Here is an 18,781-nt window from a genome sequence, read left to right on the forward strand (position 1 = left end):
TCCAGGGAATCTTTATGACCCAGGGATTTAACCAGCATCTCCTGCATCACAGATGGATTCCTTATTACTGAGCCACCAGGGAAGCCCCTGAAGGAAATGAATACCTCTTGTCAGTAAACAATGATTTAATCTTGAATGTCCAGGATGGGCAGAATAATCAGATCCCACACAATGAGAATAAGTCAGCCAAGAAATATGTTGGACCTCTACAGACGCTGCCCTTCATGAAGGGTTTCTGGGTCTTCAGCTTGCATTTAGGACTTAAGACTGAACTGCTAATGCAATTTGGTATTAGTAGCACCTCACATTTCAGATTATTTAGGATGCTGGGTCTCAATTTTTAGAATGCACGAGAATCACCCAGAGGGTTTAACACAGATTTCTGGGCCCCCTCCCCAGAATTTCTTATTCAGTACGTCTGGGGTAAGGTCAGAGAATCTGCCTCTTTTTAAGAAGCTCCCAGGTGATTCTGATACCCATGTTCAGGGACCACAAGCTGAGATCCACTGGGTTACCGGAAGGCATCAACTTGAAGTGTGGGGTTCTCCTACCTGAAAAACTGTAGTCCAACTTCATACTTTACAGGGATAGAAATGTTCACTTCATTATCAAAAAGGGTTTCAGGCGGCTCTTCACTGTCACTGGAAAACACAGCAGTCAGACAAATCATTAAACCGTTGGCTATTTAGAGACTTTTCTAAGCATTTGAATGAGAAGTTTATTTTGGTAACTAAATAAACACACACACACAAAATAGAATTATTGATTTAAAAATTCAGTGTGGAGAGGGAGATCAGAGATGGATATTGTTAAAAGACCCTAAGGTGATTCTCAAGTGCAGCGAGGGTTGAAAATAACACTGATTTACTACAAGGTTTTGCAAACTTCTGTGTGAATAATAAGTATTCTTGGGTCAATGGTTAAATACACAGATTACTGGGCTTTTCTCCTAGAACAATATGGATTTAGTAGGCCCAAAGTAGGATTCATGAAATTGTGTTTTTTTATATAAATCACACAGGTGATCCTTATTCATCACAGATGAGGCCCTTGTGAAAAGACGTGCTCCGGAGTACATAGCCGAGAATAAATCTAAAACCTTTGTCTTCTCACCTAATAGTCTTTCCATGCCTTGTACTTGGGCTTCCCTAGTGGCTCAGACAGTAAAGAATCCTCTTGCAATGAGGGAGACCTGGGTTCAATCCCTGGGTTGGGAAGATCCCCTGGAGAAGAGCATGGCAACCCGCTCCAGTATTCTAGCCTGGAGAATCCCCTTGGACAGAGGAGCCTGGTGGGCCACAGTCCATGGGGTTGCAAAGAGTCGGACATGACTGAGTGACTAAGCGCAGCACAGCACATGCCTTGTACTTGGTGCTTATTTGTTGAGAACCTACTTTCCTCCCTGATTTTAGTAATAATTTCAGTTATATGTTATTTAAATGCATGCCTAGATATTTATACATTTATATGTACATACACATATCTCATACTCTCCTGTATTAAGTAAAAAAGCATGGACAAGTGCTATAACAGGTACCAACACTGGCTCTGGGGCCAGAGGGCCTGAGATTGTTCCTGGACATTGACCTACTTTGGGACAGTTGTTTAGTCTCTCTGTGCCTCAGGCCTCAGTTTCTTCATCTATAAAATGGGAATTTTATGATTAAATTCTTAATAAATAATAAGTGAGCAACAAGTGTAAAATGCTTACCATTGTGCCAAGGACATAGGGAATACTCAGTAAGTATTAATTTTTATTATTGTTATCACATATGCCCCTCTACCAAGTGACCAAGCACCTAGCATTTTGTCTCACAAAATGGTCAACGGGTACCCTTTAATGGCTCTGCTTATTCCCAAGTATATTAGCAGCATGATATGAGTGATGGGGCAGTGAAGGCAGCTCCCTGTCTTGGGTTATAGATATATGTGTGACTGGGCTTTTGCTGTAAATGGCCCCTGCCTCTAACCCATCCCACACTGCAGCCCAGTTAACCTTTGAAAGAAACAGCTCTGTACATATGACTTCACCCCTCAAAAACATTTCATGGCCTGTTCAACTAAGAAAAGATGCCACATTTCGAAATTCAGTACTCACCATCCATGGTAAGATGTACATTCCCTGTTTATCTTCCATTATTCTTTATGTATTCTCCTATATTTGCACTAAAATTGATCACCCAACATTCCCCCAAATAGATCTAGTGGTCTCCCTTTGTGTTCTTGCTCAAGCTGCACATTTTTTACTTGAAACATTCTATCTAACTACCCACCAACCTCTCTGAATTGCTACCCATTCTTTAAGGTCCTTCTTACTTATAACCTCCTTAATAAATCTTTCTTGGGTTTTCATTGCCAAGTAGATATAATTTCACCCTCCATTAAGTCTCCACACATGGCTTCTAGTTCTTTAATAAATTTTCCCTGTTCTATCCTGTCTGATAATAATTTAAATACTAGTCTCAGTCCCCTACTGTAATATTCCCTTCATGAGGAGCTTCATGCCCTTATTTAAGGGACAAAGTCAGTATCTTGTCCACGTGCTGTGTATGCTGTGCTTAGTCGTTCAGTCCTGTGCAACTCTTTCCCATCTGACTTTTTGTGACCCCATGGACTGTAGCCCACCAGGCTCCTGTGTCCATGGGACTCTCCAGGCAAGAATACTGGAGTGGTTGTCATGCCCTCCTCCAGGGAATCTTCCCAACCAAGGGATCAAATCCAGGTGTCCAACATTGCAGGCAGATTCTTCACCATCTGGGCCGCCAGGGAAGCCCAAGAATACTGGAATAAATAGTCTCTCCCTCTTTCAGGGGATCTTCCTGACCCAGGAATCGAACCGGGGTCTGCTGCATTTCAGGTGAATTCTTTACCAGCTGAACTACCAGGGAAGGCCTATTTTGTCCATAGTAGAGTTCAAATAAGTATTTGCTAAATTGAACTGAATTGAGTATACAGAATTAACTCATCCATTTAATTCATTTTCTCACTCACTCACTTTACATTTATTTGTAATTATTCAATTATTAGATTTTTTTTTAAACTGGGAATAAAACAACAAATGATAAAAGTTTACCTCAAGTTGCTTATGGTCCAGCGTACAGTTACTCTTAGAAAAAAGGTAAGTACTATTTCAATTTCCTTATTAGACTTTTGCTATTTTTTGTTTGTGTATTGTGTATACCATCTTTCAGAAGCTTTGACTGATTTGAATAAAATTTATTAAGCTACAAAAGGGTATCATAAAATTTTAAGTCTCTTTAATGATTCAGTTGATTTTGATGGGCAGTCCATAAAAGTTTTTAAATTAGCAAAGCCTATAAAATTTTTAATGGATTTAAATTCAACTTGGCAGATATAAGTGATGTGTGATTACAACATGTTTTATGGCTCATAGAACCAGTGGTTTAACCCAATTAGGTTTATTATTTCTATTAAATGAAAATTTCTCTATTTTGCTAATTATTCATAAGGATGATTTTGTGAAGTAAAGGGGTTCACTGCCTTCTACTTCTACTGATCACATAAAAGCTGTAAGAAGTTCAAGTCAGTCTATAGAACATTTTAAATATATGAAAGAAATTATTTGCAGGCATCCACATACACTCATGTACACACAGGAACCAACCTTGTTGCACTTAAATGAATGATCACATTTTCCATGAGATAAGATGTGTTAAACTGAAATAATATTTTGAATGTTACCTGTAAAATAAAAATATCTTTAGTAACAGATAAGAAACTAAAGTAAAATTTTTGCATTAATTAAAGTATTAAATCATATAAATATTTTTCTTTTTAAAATAAAATTGCTCATTTATTAATTAATAATGCAAATTTCATGAGTAAAGGAGAAGATATATGTGAAAACATCTTAACACACCAGAGATGTTACATACAGATCCAACACTATCACATTATTATATCCCACCCATTGTTATTTTTTCGTATTACCACTGTCTACCAGATCACAATCATAAACATTGTAATTATGAAATGGTCATTACTAAAGTCTCTTTAAAACAGAAACTTCAAGTACCAGCAACCATCTAAACACATCCATTAGAAACATTTATATTTTTGGCTTTGAGCATATTATTTTTTGTATCCAATTGCCACATGTATTTTCTATAATCTGCTTACCATCTCTCCTTTTCTTAGGAAAGGATAGCCAACTTTACATGTGATATTATGATTGGATTCACAACTGTCTTTTTGGATAGCCTAGGAAGAGAAAGTAAACAGAATTAGATCAGATATGCAGGAGAAATACTTGAACTTGACTGAAATACTTGAATATATTGAAATACTTGAGCTCAGATTTCCCCAGCTGTGCCTTAGAAGCTGCCTTGCTTAGATTTCACAGTATAGTTTTTGGGAAAGTCTCAGAGATCAAATTGCCAACATCTGCTGGATCATCGAAAAAGCAAGAGTTCCAGAAAAACATCTATTTCTGCTTTATTGACTATGCCAAAGCCTTTGACTGTGTGGATCACAATAAACTGTGGGAAATTCTTCAGGAGATGGGAATACCAGACCACCTGACCTGCCTCTTGAGAAACCTATATGCAGGTCAGGAAGCAACAGTTAAAACTGGACATGGAACAAAAGACTGGTTCCAAATAGTAAAAGGAGTACATCAAGGCTGTATATTGTCACCCTGCTTATTTGACTTCTATGCGGAGTACATCATGAGAAACACTGGGCTGGAAGAAGCACAAGCTGGAATCAAGATTGCTGGGAGAAATATCAATAACCTCAGATATGCAGATGACACCACCCTTATGGCAAAAAGTGAAGAGGAACTCAAAAGCCTCTTGATGAAAGTGAAAGTGGAGAGTGAAAAAGTTGGCTTAAAGCTCAACATTCAGAAAACAAAGATCATGGCATCCGGTCCCATCACTTCATGGGAAATAGATGGGGAAACAGTGGAAACAGTGTCAGACTTTATTTTTTGGGGCTCCAAAATCACTGCAGATGGTGACTGCAGCCATGAAATTAAAAGACACTTACTCCTTGGAAGGAAAGTTATGACCAACCTAGATAGCATATTCAAAAGCACAGACATTACTTTGCCAACAAAGGTCTGTCTAGTCAAGGCTACGGTTTTTTCTAGTAGTCATGTATGGATGTGAGAGTTGGACTGTGAAGAAGGCTGAGCGCCGAAGAATTGATGCTTTTGAACTGTGGTGTTGGAGAAGACTCTTGAGAGTCCCTTGGACTGCAAGGAGATCCAACCAGTCCATCCTAAAGGAGATCAGTCCTGGGTGTTCATTGGAAGGACTGATGCTGAAGCTGAAACTCCAATACTTTGGTCACCTCATGTGAAGAGTTGACTCATTGGAAAAGACCCTGATCCTCAGAGGGATTGGGGGCAGTAGGAGAAGGGGACGACAGAGGATGAGATGGCTGGATGGCATCACTGACTCAATGGACGTGTTTGAGTAAACTCCGGGAGTTGGTGATGGACAGGGAGGCCTGGCGTGCTGCAATTCACGGGGTCGCAAAGAGTCAGACATGACTGAGCGACTGAACTGAACTGAACAGCATTCTAAGATCACTTGTCCCACAGCTCAAGAAAATGTGAGGTGCTTACAGCACCTCAGTAAGGACGGGGGTAGGAACGAAGCATGTCAAACCAGCCCGTTTGGATCTTCTACTGAAAACTGGGAGGACTAACACCATCTGCCTCAGGGTCAGCAGGTGTTTGTAGGAAATCATCCACACCGGCACGATGACCACGTGGAAGTCCACAGTGAATGGTCGTCACTGGAGAAGTGGGTAAGAGCTTGAGCTCAGACCTGGGACCACCAGGATTTAAACTCTGAGCCCTGCACTGTTAGCTTTATTCTCATCAGGACTCCTCTCTTCTCTGGGTCTGATTTTCCATCTACTGGGGGTTAGTCAAACTCTATCTCATCAAATTGAAACTGCCTTTGAATGTGAGACTCACCAGTATTTTACATACAACAAAAAGGAAACAATAATGCCACCCATAAAATAAGCATATCAATTGTAAAATGCAATTACAGAAGCATTAAAGTGTAAAAAGAGGGTTTATCTTAGAATCTCCGCGGTACTGTAACACCTTACTTGCAAAGGAATTAATGAGAATTAAATAAAGCTTACAGAACAGTATCTGACACATAATACAACTCAAGAAAAAACTATTATTATTAGGATTGTTATGGTAAATAGAAGTATTTAGAGAGAGGCCTCGTTGATTTCTCTGCCAACGCCATGAAGTCAGCTGAAGAAGACACAGAGAGTGACTTTCAATACACGTCTCTTTTCTCAGAAAAATTCAGGGGTACTATTTTCCTGGCATTGCTTTGCTCTTTGAGATTTTTATTTAACATTCTTTACTGAATCTAAACTATGTGGCAGTAATACAGAACATTTTTTAAGCCGATCTTAGCATCATGTTCCTGAGTGATGTCCTAATAAATTGGAGAAGGAAATGGCAACCCACTCCAGTACTCGGCTGGAGAATCCCTTGGACAGAGGAGCCTGGTGGGCTACAGTCCATAGGGGTCGCAGAGTCGGACGTGACTGAGTGACTAACACACAAACACACACACATCAGTGAAAATCTGAATTTACAGAACTTGGACAATTAAAGTTTTAATATTATATATATTAAGCATACTTGGTTTTAATATCAATCATATATAGTACTAATTCATATAAATATAAATATACATATAAATATACACAGAATTTTAATCCAGGGGAGTTGATTCACAGATCATATTTAATTGCAAAGTTCAAATTTGGAAGTATTAATTAATCCTGATAGAGCATCTTATGCAGCTATATGTTACTGCCAAAATAATAATAAAAAAAACCCTTCTGTCATGACAATGAGACAGAGTTATTTAATACAACTCCCTTACCAATGTAAGGATCATGCATAGAAAGTGGGGAATGGTATCTTGATTTTTATGCACATAAATGTTTTGTTATTGTTCAGCAAATGTACTGCTCCTTCTCTGCCCTTCTGTTAAACTCTTTTGACTTTATTTTTTCTTGACTTAGTCTCAATTTCAGTGATGTAAGTCTTCTGTGAAGCCTACAGTTTTGGTACATCAGCGATCCTTTCTGGATACTGAATCCAAGAAAAGTCATACACCTCTAAAGAAATACATCAAAACAAAAACTTAAAAAACAAATATGGTCCTTTCATCATTAGTAAGTGCTAGTTTTGTACAAAATGCTTTCTACTCTTCTAAAATCAATGTAATAAAAGTTACCACAGTAGTTTGAAAAGTAGGTTCAATGCATGATTATTACAAGAATAAAATAAATATAAAACTGAAGGTTTACCTCAATTCCTGAAAAAATTAGATTTGGAGAATAATTCACTATGGTTCTGGTGTTATAGGCACTGTCCTTTTTATTTTTGACTGTGAGGCTAACATTGAACTTATCATTGTGGGACTTGACAATAAGCAGGCCCTTTTCTGTGGTGGATACATCCAAGGCAAGGTCCGAGACACATTTTTCCTTGTTTCCACAATCTTTGGCAAAGGGAATCTGAAATGGTCACAGAAAAGCATTTTTTTCAAAATTTAGCTAGGCATTATTGAAAATTACCTACGAACTTGCATAAAAGAAATGACATATTTCCAAAATAAGCAGATCATAAAGAGAGCAGATTTCACTGCAGAAATCATAAGGAATTTTTATAGTTGTTCCTATAATTTATAGGGGAAAATTGTAATTTTTACTTTTGGCTATAAATTTTTCCAGTCTTTAAAGGAATGCACAGTTTTCACAGATGTTTTTCACTGGTTTTCATCTGCCAGAACAGCAACGGTTTCAAAGAAATAAGTCAAGTACTCCATGACCCAAAGTTATGAGAGAACACTGTAACACTCAACTCTGATCATGAGATTTTCTGTTTAAAAGAATCAAGTACTCAAGATCATAATAGCTTCGGTCAAGCGGGTAGAAAAAGATCAAACCACCTAACTGGGCACTTTCCTTGACTCCTCTTCTTCATTCAGCCCCTCCCCCTTATCCAACCCATCACCAAGAACCATCCACTCTACCTCTGTTCTAAATACCTTCCACACCTCCTTGCCTCTGCATTTCCACCTCTATCTCTAGCCAGCTCTTCTTACTTGCTCCCTGAACTAAAGCAACAACTCCCTGACTGGTCTTCCATACCCACTCTTGATTCCCTCCAAACAGTTTCCACCTTGCAGCTGAAGTAACTCTTAAAAGAACCCCCAAAAATCCAGTGCTATCACCAAACCAACTAAAGCCATCAAGAGCATTCCTCAGCTCTTCAGGAACGATTAAAGTCTGTGCAGTGGCACAAAGTCCTGGTGATCTGGCTCCTGCCTGTGCCTCCTGTCTCATCTCACATCACCTTCTGCCCTTGCTCTTCAGCTTCAGCAGCACTGGTGAGCTTAGTGAGTTTCTTTTATGTGTCTGAACCTTAGCATGGAACCTCTTCCTGGAACACTGCCCTCTCCACTCCTCTAATAGGATGGAAAAACCTTCCTGTGCTTCAGATCTCAACTGCAGTGGCCTAAGTTCCAGGGAGGCTTGGGAAGATCCCCTGGAGAAGGGAATGGCTACCCACTCCAGTATTCTGACCTGGAAAATTCCATGGACTGTATAGTCCATGGGGTCACAAAGAGTTGGACATTACTAACTTTCACTTTTCACTTTCTAATCCTTGATACCTCAGTGTAGCAGAAGTTCCCTTTGAGCTCTGAAGTTCTCCTCCAGGGCATGTCCTGTAATGACTACCTAATACTTGTTTCCTAGGTTAGAACTGCAACTTCTGATGCCTGGAACATGAAAGACACACAGTAAATATACTTGTAAGGAAGGAAGGGAAAACAGAAGATATGTGCAGGGGAAAATGAATTTCCCTTCCCAACTCCATTAGTTGCAGAAGGGAATGGCAACCCAGTCCAGTATTCTTGTCTGGAAAACCCCATGGGCAGAGGAGCCTGGTGGGCTACAGTCCATGTGGTCACAAAGAATCAGACATGACTGAATGAGTAACAAATCCCATCCGTGCCACACTCACAATCTCACTCTTCCGCAGCGATCAGACAGTAGACTGAACTTGGAAGCATAAGCTAGGTGAGCACAGTTTAGTCCCCTCCTGTGTCTTCTGCTGTTGGGGCAGTGGTGAGCCCACGGGGAAGCATACATCACATTTCCATTCTGCAAGTTTTACAAAGTGGGTCCCCCAGAAGGCCAGAGGTTAGTGAGCACTGCTAATGACCTATTTAGTTACCTGTGGCCTAAGCCTGGCTCTGTAGGAGGACCCCCATTATACTCAAACCATGCCCTGGAACCCAGTGTTCATTAGTAATAAAGGGGAGTTCCAGTTGGCCAACTCATATCTTTCTTTCAAGTGCTCCTAAATTCAGAAAAGATAAAAATACGTGTCATTTGTAAGTTCCCTTAAACTCCAGCAAAAGGAAGTTAGTAGAATTGAGAAAAGTCTAGAAAAATCTAATTCCTTTTTTAAAAAATTAAAATAATTGCTTTAGGCTTGTGTGTGTGCATCTGTTTATATGTGTCAGGTTTTTTCCCCAATATATTCACAAATAGGCATTCTAAATTTTAAAAATCTGACTTACATATTCATGTACTGAATTTGGTAGAGAATCATCAAGAACAGGCCCATTTTCTGGATCAGTAAGATTAAAATCCAAAGTTATTCTCACAGAATCCCGAAAGTCATGCTTGTCCTAGAGGTCAAAACATAGAACATGTCACTGGCATCATATTTCTTGGGCCCTGTGATGGCTTTCTTCTCCTGCCCCATGGGTCAGGCTTATTGTCAGGCTTATTGTGCTCCTGATCTGACATATGACCTGATCAGGCTTTTGCTTCACTAGAGAGAGACTGCCCTTCTGCCTTGACAAGAGACACTTCCGGAACACAGAGGCTTCCAACTGTAACCCTATGACTCACGTCCAGCTTCTCAGACGGGCCTGTTGGAATGATGGATAGGTTGTACTTGGCCATGTCAGGATGTACAGCTCCAAGCTACTTGCATAACAATATCGTTTCTCTTGAGACTTTGAGCTAAAAAACAGTATGTAATACTTCTAGGAACATCTCTCAACTTCAGGAGAAACCCTTCTTTAAACTGAGTTGCATTTCTTTAATATGATATATACCTTGAGTTGTAAGAATTTTATAATGTGAAAGGATATGAAAATAATATGGATGTGATCAATTTTTTTTATTACCATCAGTGCCAGCCATCATTTATGGCATGGCCAGAATTATGAGCTTTATACACATTATTGAGAATTATTTCAACAATCTTCCAAGACACATAATAATTATAATCTTTATTTTACAGATAAATAAATAAATAGATAAATAAAATAAAACTTTATTTTACAGATAAATAAAACTAAGAGACTAAACCACTTTGTCAAAATTACTCAGAATGTAGGTAAGCTGGGCTACAAATTCTCTCCTGGCTGACTCCATGACAAACGTTAACATATCCATCAAAATCCAGAAGTATTCTGGAAATTTTGAAACTAGTTCATTCCTTTCAATACCAGTGCCCAGATATAGCTAGATGCTAAATTTTTGGAGAAATATATACAACAGTGAGTAGGTTGGAGGCACTGCCAAATCTGGTTTCACACCTTTTCAAATTTTATCTAAGTCCTAACTCTTAAAGTTTCAATTCTGATGAAGCAAAGAGGAAATTAACTCCATTTTTATTTTTCTCACTGTAGACTGAATTCAATGTTGACCAAAAAAGCTTATCTTGATATATGTCGTGAGGAATACTGACTTGAAAATCACTGAGGAAGAATTAGCATGGCACACCAGCTTGCATATCTTCTGTCACTTTCCTGCCCCTGGCTACAATATTTTCAAAATATGAAATATTCATCAGGAATAATGAAATAGGTCAGAAGTGGGGGCAAATAGGCTATTTCATGTAAAATTCCAAGATCATGTTCAAGTCTCTAAGTTTCAATCTCCATTACTAAAATCAGTGTTTTCTCAGTACATCTGTTCTGCTTTTCTTTTTCTTTAGTGTCACATACATTTTAAGAGACTCTTGCTCCACGTACACAGCGATCCAATAAAATGCATTTCAAATGGTTCAAACTGGCTTAGCAGCCATCTCTAGAGGTTAAAATTTGCTTTCCAAGGCTCCCTCACCCACTAAAATAGAAACAGGTAGCATAAAGCTTACAGATGATGGAAAATGCCAGATATTTTCCCTTCAGCCTAAAGTCAAAGAGTGAAACACGTAGTTCCATGGACAAAAACAGACCCCAGAAAGCATAAGGCCCAACAGTTCCCCCTCAGGGCATGTAACCACTGAGCCGCAATTGACAGACAAGGCCTGCAGAAGTTCAGTGATGCTTTCAAGTTGAAAGAATGAATGAATGAAATTAATAAATGAATGAAATACAAGATCTCTATCAGCTGGTGCACCGTGCCTTTTACTGTTCCATAATATATGGATGTCTGATAACATACAGAAGGAATATGAAAGATAGCTTTATGATACATATTTGGAAATTAGAAAATCAGATCTGTGATTTTCTAAGAAAAGTGAACAAAGTTTAGTTCATGATTTGTACTTTGAAGTAAACGTTAAGATTGACTGACTTGAAATAAGGCATCTCTATTTTATTTTGATTTGGAATAAGTCAGCTATTATATATGATTTACTTGCCAACATGTAGAAGGAATGCTTAGTGCATTCTGACTCTCGAACTGTGATGTTTCTTTGAATCTTCCTCTCTTGAGTTCCAGAGAAAAAACTCCGTGATATCTGCCTTAGAGAATCTAATGTGACACGGTACTGCATATCTATAAAAATAAAAAAAGAATAATTGGCAGACATGCTTATTTGGGGTTATTATCATATGATCCAGCTCATTAATATTATAGAAAAATCTCTAGAGCAACCAGTTAACACGTTATTCAGCATCTTCACACTACTGTAGTACAATGGTATGTGAAGTCATGAAGATAATCTTGAGGAACTCTAAAGAACTCTCCAAGTTTGCAAGGCTTTTAATGTTTAATTATACTTATTTTAAAATGTAGATGTATGTTTACACACACCTACCTACATACTACCTAATTTCTTGACCATGTGGGTATGTTTACTGGGTTTTCACTTAGTTTTTTTTTTTTAATTTAGAAATGTTAGACCCTGTTTAGAATATTGACTGTGTTGTATTTCAACAGAGGCAAAAATATACATTAATGATATTTTAAACTTACATTATAAAAGATGTCATTTTTGACTATTTAAAGGATATAATAAAATAAGCTAAATAAATGAAAGTTAAAAAAAAATAAGCATACCACGATAAGGAAAACAAGTTAGGCCTTATACTTTATATGAAGGCAGCAATCTTATTTCCTTGCTTAATTACTATATAAAAATAAGACAAATAATGTATATGATAATGTAAGTCATTATTTTACATTCCTATAGCTCATTTATCTTCCAGTCAGAGGTCTATTGCAGATCATAAATAGGCACATGTAGTACAAGCTAAGAAAAATAGATTTTAAGGATTAATCATTTTTCTCATTCTACTTATATTTGGTTTGCAGTCTAAACTACTATTGGGCAGCCAATGATCTTCACAGTTTTGGCTCCAGCTTATTTCAGTATCATTAAAAACTGCTTTAGGAATTGTAGAATATAGGCAAAAAGGGGATACCCAGGCTGATGTAATGGCCTGAGAACACACACACGGGATCTGTGTGACCCTAAAAAACAAGGGTCACCTTCTGATTGGAGCAGAGATCTCAGGAAGGTGGGGGCATTCAGGTCCTTTGTAATATCAGTCTTACTGGAGAGAGCCCAGTCTTCAACTCTGCCTTAGGATTGGTGTCTCTTTCTCTCTCTTTCTCTGGCACTTGATTGTTCAGAGTAAATAGGAGAGCCAGAGGAGAAATATGGAATCCAACTATGGAAGGCAACCAAATATAACTATGTAGTTTCTGCTCCAGAATTTACAGGTTCCATAACCCATTCCTTCTACGTTAGAATTTTTTTCAAGGTTCAGTATGTTCACAGAGGCAATGTGATGTAAGATTCCTATCATCGAGGGAAATACACTATCTTACGGGATTCATCCTGTGGGAGCAAATAGAATACACTGTCCTCCTGCTCCAAAGTACTTCTGTATGTGTGACACTTACCAGCTTCATAAACCACGTTTTCTTTGGACTTCAGTTTCACATTGAAACACACCGTGCCATTTATACACACCGTTTCCTTTCCCTCCACACGGCAGTTCTTCTTTTGAATATTCACTTTATTGGGTTCAAAATTCATGGTCACTTTAACAACAGCCACATCTCGAGACCTGCAAACGCATAAGCCACGGGGGATCACTATTTATTTTTACATTTAATGCATGCCATCCTTTCGGGAGTGCCGAGTGAGCGATCCGAGATGATTCTTCTTTGTGTGCAGCGTGGATTCTCAGGATGCCTTTCACTCGTGATGCTTTGATACAGAGGAGATTGTACCTGACGTTCTGAAGACACCCTGGTTATTCTGGAACCATGTTAGGCATTGGGTTCTGAAGGGTGGCAGAATATGTCACCCTAAAATATGACTATAGCAGTTCAGGACACACCTCCGCAAAGCATGCCACTTTGGTATACTGATCATTTGAACTGCGGGCACTTAAAATACAACAAATGCTGAAAGGCTTTCTCAGAACTCCAATTAACTGCCTAAAGATGCATCCTCTAAAGAGAACTCAGTTGTCATAAATCCTTTCCCAGGAGTGTCATCAACCAGAGAAGATCAACTTGTCACAGGAGAGGAGGCTGGAGTGGACACCACACCCGGAAAAACTTTGTTACAAACTGTTTTACCTCCCATCTATTAAGGGCCTATTCATCTTTCCTAAAAATCATCCATTTTCCCTAGGAGGCCTACATCTCCCTTTCCTTTCCCTATTAAGATAATTTTTAAGTGTGAATTCTAAGCTACCTCAGAGAGTTATTCATTATCTCCCATGTATACATGAGGTATATGTGTTCTAATAAACTTCTGGGTATTTTCTGGGTTTTGTTTGTTTTAGTTCGTTCTGTTAATCTGTCTTTCATTACAGAAGTCTCAGCTAGGAAATCAGAAAGGTACAAGGAAAATTAATCTTCCTTCCCTACAATTGATAGGCCAAGGAACTGTAATTGCCTATGATAGAAAAGAGATGAAATCAAGTAGCCAGGTGCAACCTCAGAACCAAAACCATATTTTCAGCACCTTTGAGTTTGTTCCCAACCTGGGAAGAGTCCAGAGGACCCCTGGACAACTTTGGTGAACTCTAATACTTGTCTGTTCTTCTTGTAGGGTCGGCCCTGCTCCTGTTTCCAGGAAAGAGAAGCAGAATAGCGCGAGAAGCGCTGTGCTATTTATTCTTATACACATGCTGTTTATTATTCACTTACATTTTAAATTAACTTTCATAACAAGACATATTATTTTCTCTGTTTTACATATAACCAAGACTTTGAGAGATTATTTTGTCAGAAGCTGTCCAGGGATTTAAACTAGGATTTAAACCCAGTCTTTCTAATTCCAATGTCCGGTGATTTCCACTAATCCAAAGTGAGAGCACAGTAATCCAAAATTAGGCAAAGAGAGTATATGGAGCCTGAAGTCAATGACCTCAGGCTTAGAGGCTTAGAATGAAGCCAGTATAATTGTTAAATACCTTTATCTGGCTTTTGCTTTGCAATCAGACTGGCTCTTAGAATCCGCCTGCCAATGCAGGAGATGTGGGTTCAATCCCTGGTCGGTAAGGTGCCCTGGAGAAGGGAATGGCAACCCACTCCAGTATTCTTGCCAGGAGAATCCCCTTGGACAGAACAACCTGGTGAGCTACAGTCCATGGGTTGCAAAAAAGTCAGACATGACTTAGCGACTGAACAGCAACAACGATCTTGTGAATACATAGGACTCTGTTTATGTTTTTGCATTTAAAAAATTATATATTTTTTCTCTTAAAACAATTTACCTATAGAAAATATGAAAATATAATAAAAGAAACAAAAAAATACAAAACAGTTGTAATTCTATCACCCAGCACTAATCACTATTCATATAAATACATATATATATGGAGAGAGAGAAATAGAGAGAGAAGAGAGAGAGACACACACACACACACATACACACACATATATGCATATATAAACACTGGCCCAAATACATATATAAGCATACCTACTTAAAAAAATTACAAACAACTTTCCAATATTTTTGTTTTTATTAGAATATTATGACAGTCCCAGGTACAGAGGAGCCTGGTGGGCTGCCGTCCATGGGATCACACAGAGTCAGACATGACTGATGTGACTTAGCAGCAGCAGCAGCATACTGTTCCAACAAATACATGAACATCTATTTATTACATCTATTTATTCAAACTTCTCTTATTGGATATGTATCTTAACTCCTTAAAAAAAATCTAAAACCTACAGCATTATGATTATTCTAAAGATCATAATCTCAAACCATAGATTTTATCTTTAAAAAAATTTCAATTCAGTTCAGTTGCTCAGCCATGTCTGATTCTCTGCAACCCCATGGACTGCAGCATGCTAGGCCTCCCTATCCATTACCAACTCCTGGAGCTTGCTCAAACTCATGTCCATCGAGTTGGTGATGCCATCCAACCACCTACCTCATCCTCTGTCGTCCCCTTCTCCTCCCGCCTTCAATCTTTCCCAGCATCAGGGTCTTTTCCAATGAGTCACTTCTTCCCATCAGGTGGCCAAAGTACCGGAGTTTCAGCTTCGGCATCAGTCCTTCCAATGAATATTCAGGACTGATTTCCTTTAGGATAGACTGCTTTGATCTCCTTGCAATCTAAGGGACTCTCAAGAGTCTTCTCCAACACCACAGTACAAAAGCATCAATTCTTCGGCGCTCAGCTTTCTTTATAGTCCAACTCTCACAACCATACATGACTATTGGAAAAACCATAGCTTTGACTAGATGGACCTTTGTTGGCAAAGTAATGTCTCTACTTTTTTAATATGCTGTCTAGGTTGGTCATAGCTTTTCTTCCAAGGAGCAAGCATCTTTTAATTTCATGGTTGCACTCACCATTTGCAGTGATTTTGGAACCCTCCAAAATAAAGTCTCTCACTGTTTTCATTGTTTCCCCATCTATTTTGCCATGAAGTGATGGGACCAGATGCCATGATCTTAGTTTCTAATGTTGAGTTTTAAGCCAACTTTTTACTCTCTTCTTTCACTTTCATCAAGAGGCTCTTTAGTTCTTCTTCACTTTCTGCCATAAGGGTGGTGTCATCTGCATATCTGAGGTTATTGATATTTCTCCCTGCAATCTTGATTCTAGCTTGTGCTTCTTCCAGCCCAGTGTTTCTCATGATGTACTACTCTGCATATAAGTTAAATAAGCAGGGTGACAGTATACAGCCTTGACGTACTCCTTTTCCTATTTGGAACCAGTCTGTTTTTCCACGTCCAGTTCTAACTGTTGCTTCTTGACCTGTATACAGATTTCTCAGGAGGCAGGTCAGGTGGTCTCGTATTCCCATCTCTTTCAGAATTTTCCACACAGTTGTGGAAACACAACTGTTTGTTGTGATCCACACAGTCAAAGGCTTTGGCATAGTCAATAAAGCAGTAGATGTTTTTCTGGAACTCTCTTGCTTTTTCATGATCCAAAGGATGTTGGCAATTTGATCTCTGGTTCCTCTGCCTTTTCTAAAACCAGCTTCAACATCTGGAAGTTCATGATTCACATACTTTTGAAGCCTGGCTTAGAGAATTTTGAGCATTACTTTGCTAGCCTGTGAGATAAGTGCAATTGTGCGGTAGTTTGAATATTCTTTGGCATTGCCTTTCTTTGGGATTGGAATGAAAACTGACCTTTTCCAGTCCTGTGGCCACTGCTGAGTTTTCCAAATTTGCTGGCATTTTGAGTGCAGCACTTTCACAGCATCATCTTTTAGGATTTTAAATGGCTCAGCTGGAATTTCATCACCTCCACTAGCTTTGTTTGTAGTGATGCTTCCTAAGGCCCACTTGACTTCGCATTCCAGGATGTCTGACTCTAGGTCAGCGATCACACCATCGTGGTTATCTGGGTCATGAAGATCATTTTTGTACGGTTCTTCTGTGTATTCTTGCCACCTTTTCTTAATATCTTCTGCTTCTGTTAGGTCCATAGCATTTCTATCTTTTATAGTGCCCATCTTTGCATGAAACGTTCCCTTGGTATCTCTAGTTTTCTTGAAGAGATCTCTAGTCTTTCCCATTCTATTATTGTCTTCTATATCTTTGCACTGATCACTGAAGAAGGTTTTCTTATCTCTCCTTGCTATTCTTTGGAACTCTGCATTCAAATGGGTATATCTTTTTTCTCCTTTACCTTAAGCTTCTCTTCTTTTACTCAGCTACTTATAAGGCCTCCTCAGACAACCATTTTGCCTTTTTGCATTTCTTTTTCTTGGGGATGGTCTTGATCACTGCCTCCTGTACAATGTCAGGAACCTCTGTCCATAGTTCTTTAGGCACTCTGCCTATCAGATCTAATCCCTGTCACTTCCACTCTATAATTGTAAGGGATTTGATTTAGGTCATACCTGAATGGTCTCGTGGTTTTCCCTACTTTCTTCAATTTAAGTCTGAATTTTGCAATAATGGGGTAAAATTTTTAAAAAAGAACACTTTAAGGCTTTTTAACACTTTAGTGACAAAGGCCTGCTAATGGGTTTTAACCATTTACCCTTTCACCAGCAATTAATGAGTGAATGAGAGTGTATAGTTTGGATTCTTCAGGCATAAGTTTGCCTTGACCTCTCCCTACCCCACACCTCCTCTCTGCTCCACACAGATCTTTATAGAATCTACAGCTCAGTCTAGCCCACAGGATTGGGCTCTCCTGGACATCCCTGACTGCTGAGTGGGCCTCTGTTTTTTGCCTGCCAGCTGTATCCACTCTGAGTTCCCTCTTCAGCACTGCCAATCTTGGTCTTTGTGTTTTATTGTGCTGGTTTGGTCCATTTTGCTATGTGATGTCAGGAACCCAACTCTGTTATTCTGGCTCATCAATGATAAAGCCTTGACTGGGGGCAGGAGAGGCCAGAAACAAGTTTTCAGGGCTTTGAAAGTAGCCCTTGACACAAATTGGAGAATAAAAGTTGCCCTTAAAACATGTGTATGTTTTTTAATACAAGGAGGAGGACACAATAAATATTTGTGGGTAAAGATTATCCTAATGAATTAACCCAGAATTAGCAGTTCAAACAAAAACTAAATGTATTTGTTGTTCCTGAAACTGGTGACTTCTGGTTTGGAGCCTTGGTTTTCAGTGGTCTTCCCCAAAAGTCACAGATCATGCTGCCTAGCATTCTCCTTTTCTAGGCATTCTCCTTTCCTTCTGCTGCATGGTTAAAAGTTTTAAAAAAGCATAATAGTTCCTCTCTGTGTAGTTTAGTGTACAACTTTTATTTGACCTTTAGTTCTTAAGGATTATCTTAAATTATGACAAAGTCATATTTTTCAAGTCTCTATCTTCACCTCTTTCATAATTTTCTTTACTATCTTTCTATATAAAGTTTGAAAAAAGACCATCTGAATTGCACTAAACTAATGATTAATTTGAAAGAATCAACACATGGACTTTCCATCAAGGCATAGGTGAAAATATTTTTTAATTTATTAAATCCTTTTATATGTTTTAACAAAATTTGTGACATTTTTCAAAATTGTCACACAAATTTCTCATGAGGTTATTGATATTTTATT

At 38.6% G+C, this 18,781-nt stretch overlaps 1 protein-coding gene across 2 annotated transcripts in view; it reads right to left on the reverse strand.

The window, feature by feature from the left end:
• ITGA1 (integrin subunit alpha 1) overlaps positions 1-18,781 on the reverse strand; it is a 181,634-nt gene that overhangs the window by 26,158 nt on the left and 136,695 nt on the right. For both annotated transcript variants that reach the window (XM_059878883.1, XM_059878884.1), the window contains 7 exons: positions 13,183-13,349; positions 11,693-11,829; positions 9,609-9,719; positions 7,324-7,533; positions 4,141-4,221; positions 3,626-3,702; positions 552-641 (listed from right to left, as the gene is read on the reverse strand). In XM_059878883.1, the coding sequence (XP_059734866.1) occupies positions 552-641; positions 3,626-3,702; positions 4,141-4,221; positions 7,324-7,533; positions 9,609-9,719; positions 11,693-11,829; positions 13,183-13,349 (873 nt within the window). The remainder of the gene's footprint in view (positions 1-551; positions 642-3,625; positions 3,703-4,140; positions 4,222-7,323; positions 7,534-9,608; positions 9,720-11,692; positions 11,830-13,182; positions 13,350-18,781) is intronic.

The sequence above is a fragment of the Bos taurus genome, chromosome 20 (assembly GCF_002263795.3).
Source record: "Bos taurus isolate L1 Dominette 01449 registration number 42190680 breed Hereford chromosome 20, ARS-UCD2.0, whole genome shotgun sequence".
NCBI lineage: Eukaryota > Metazoa > Chordata > Mammalia > Artiodactyla > Bovidae > Bos > Bos taurus.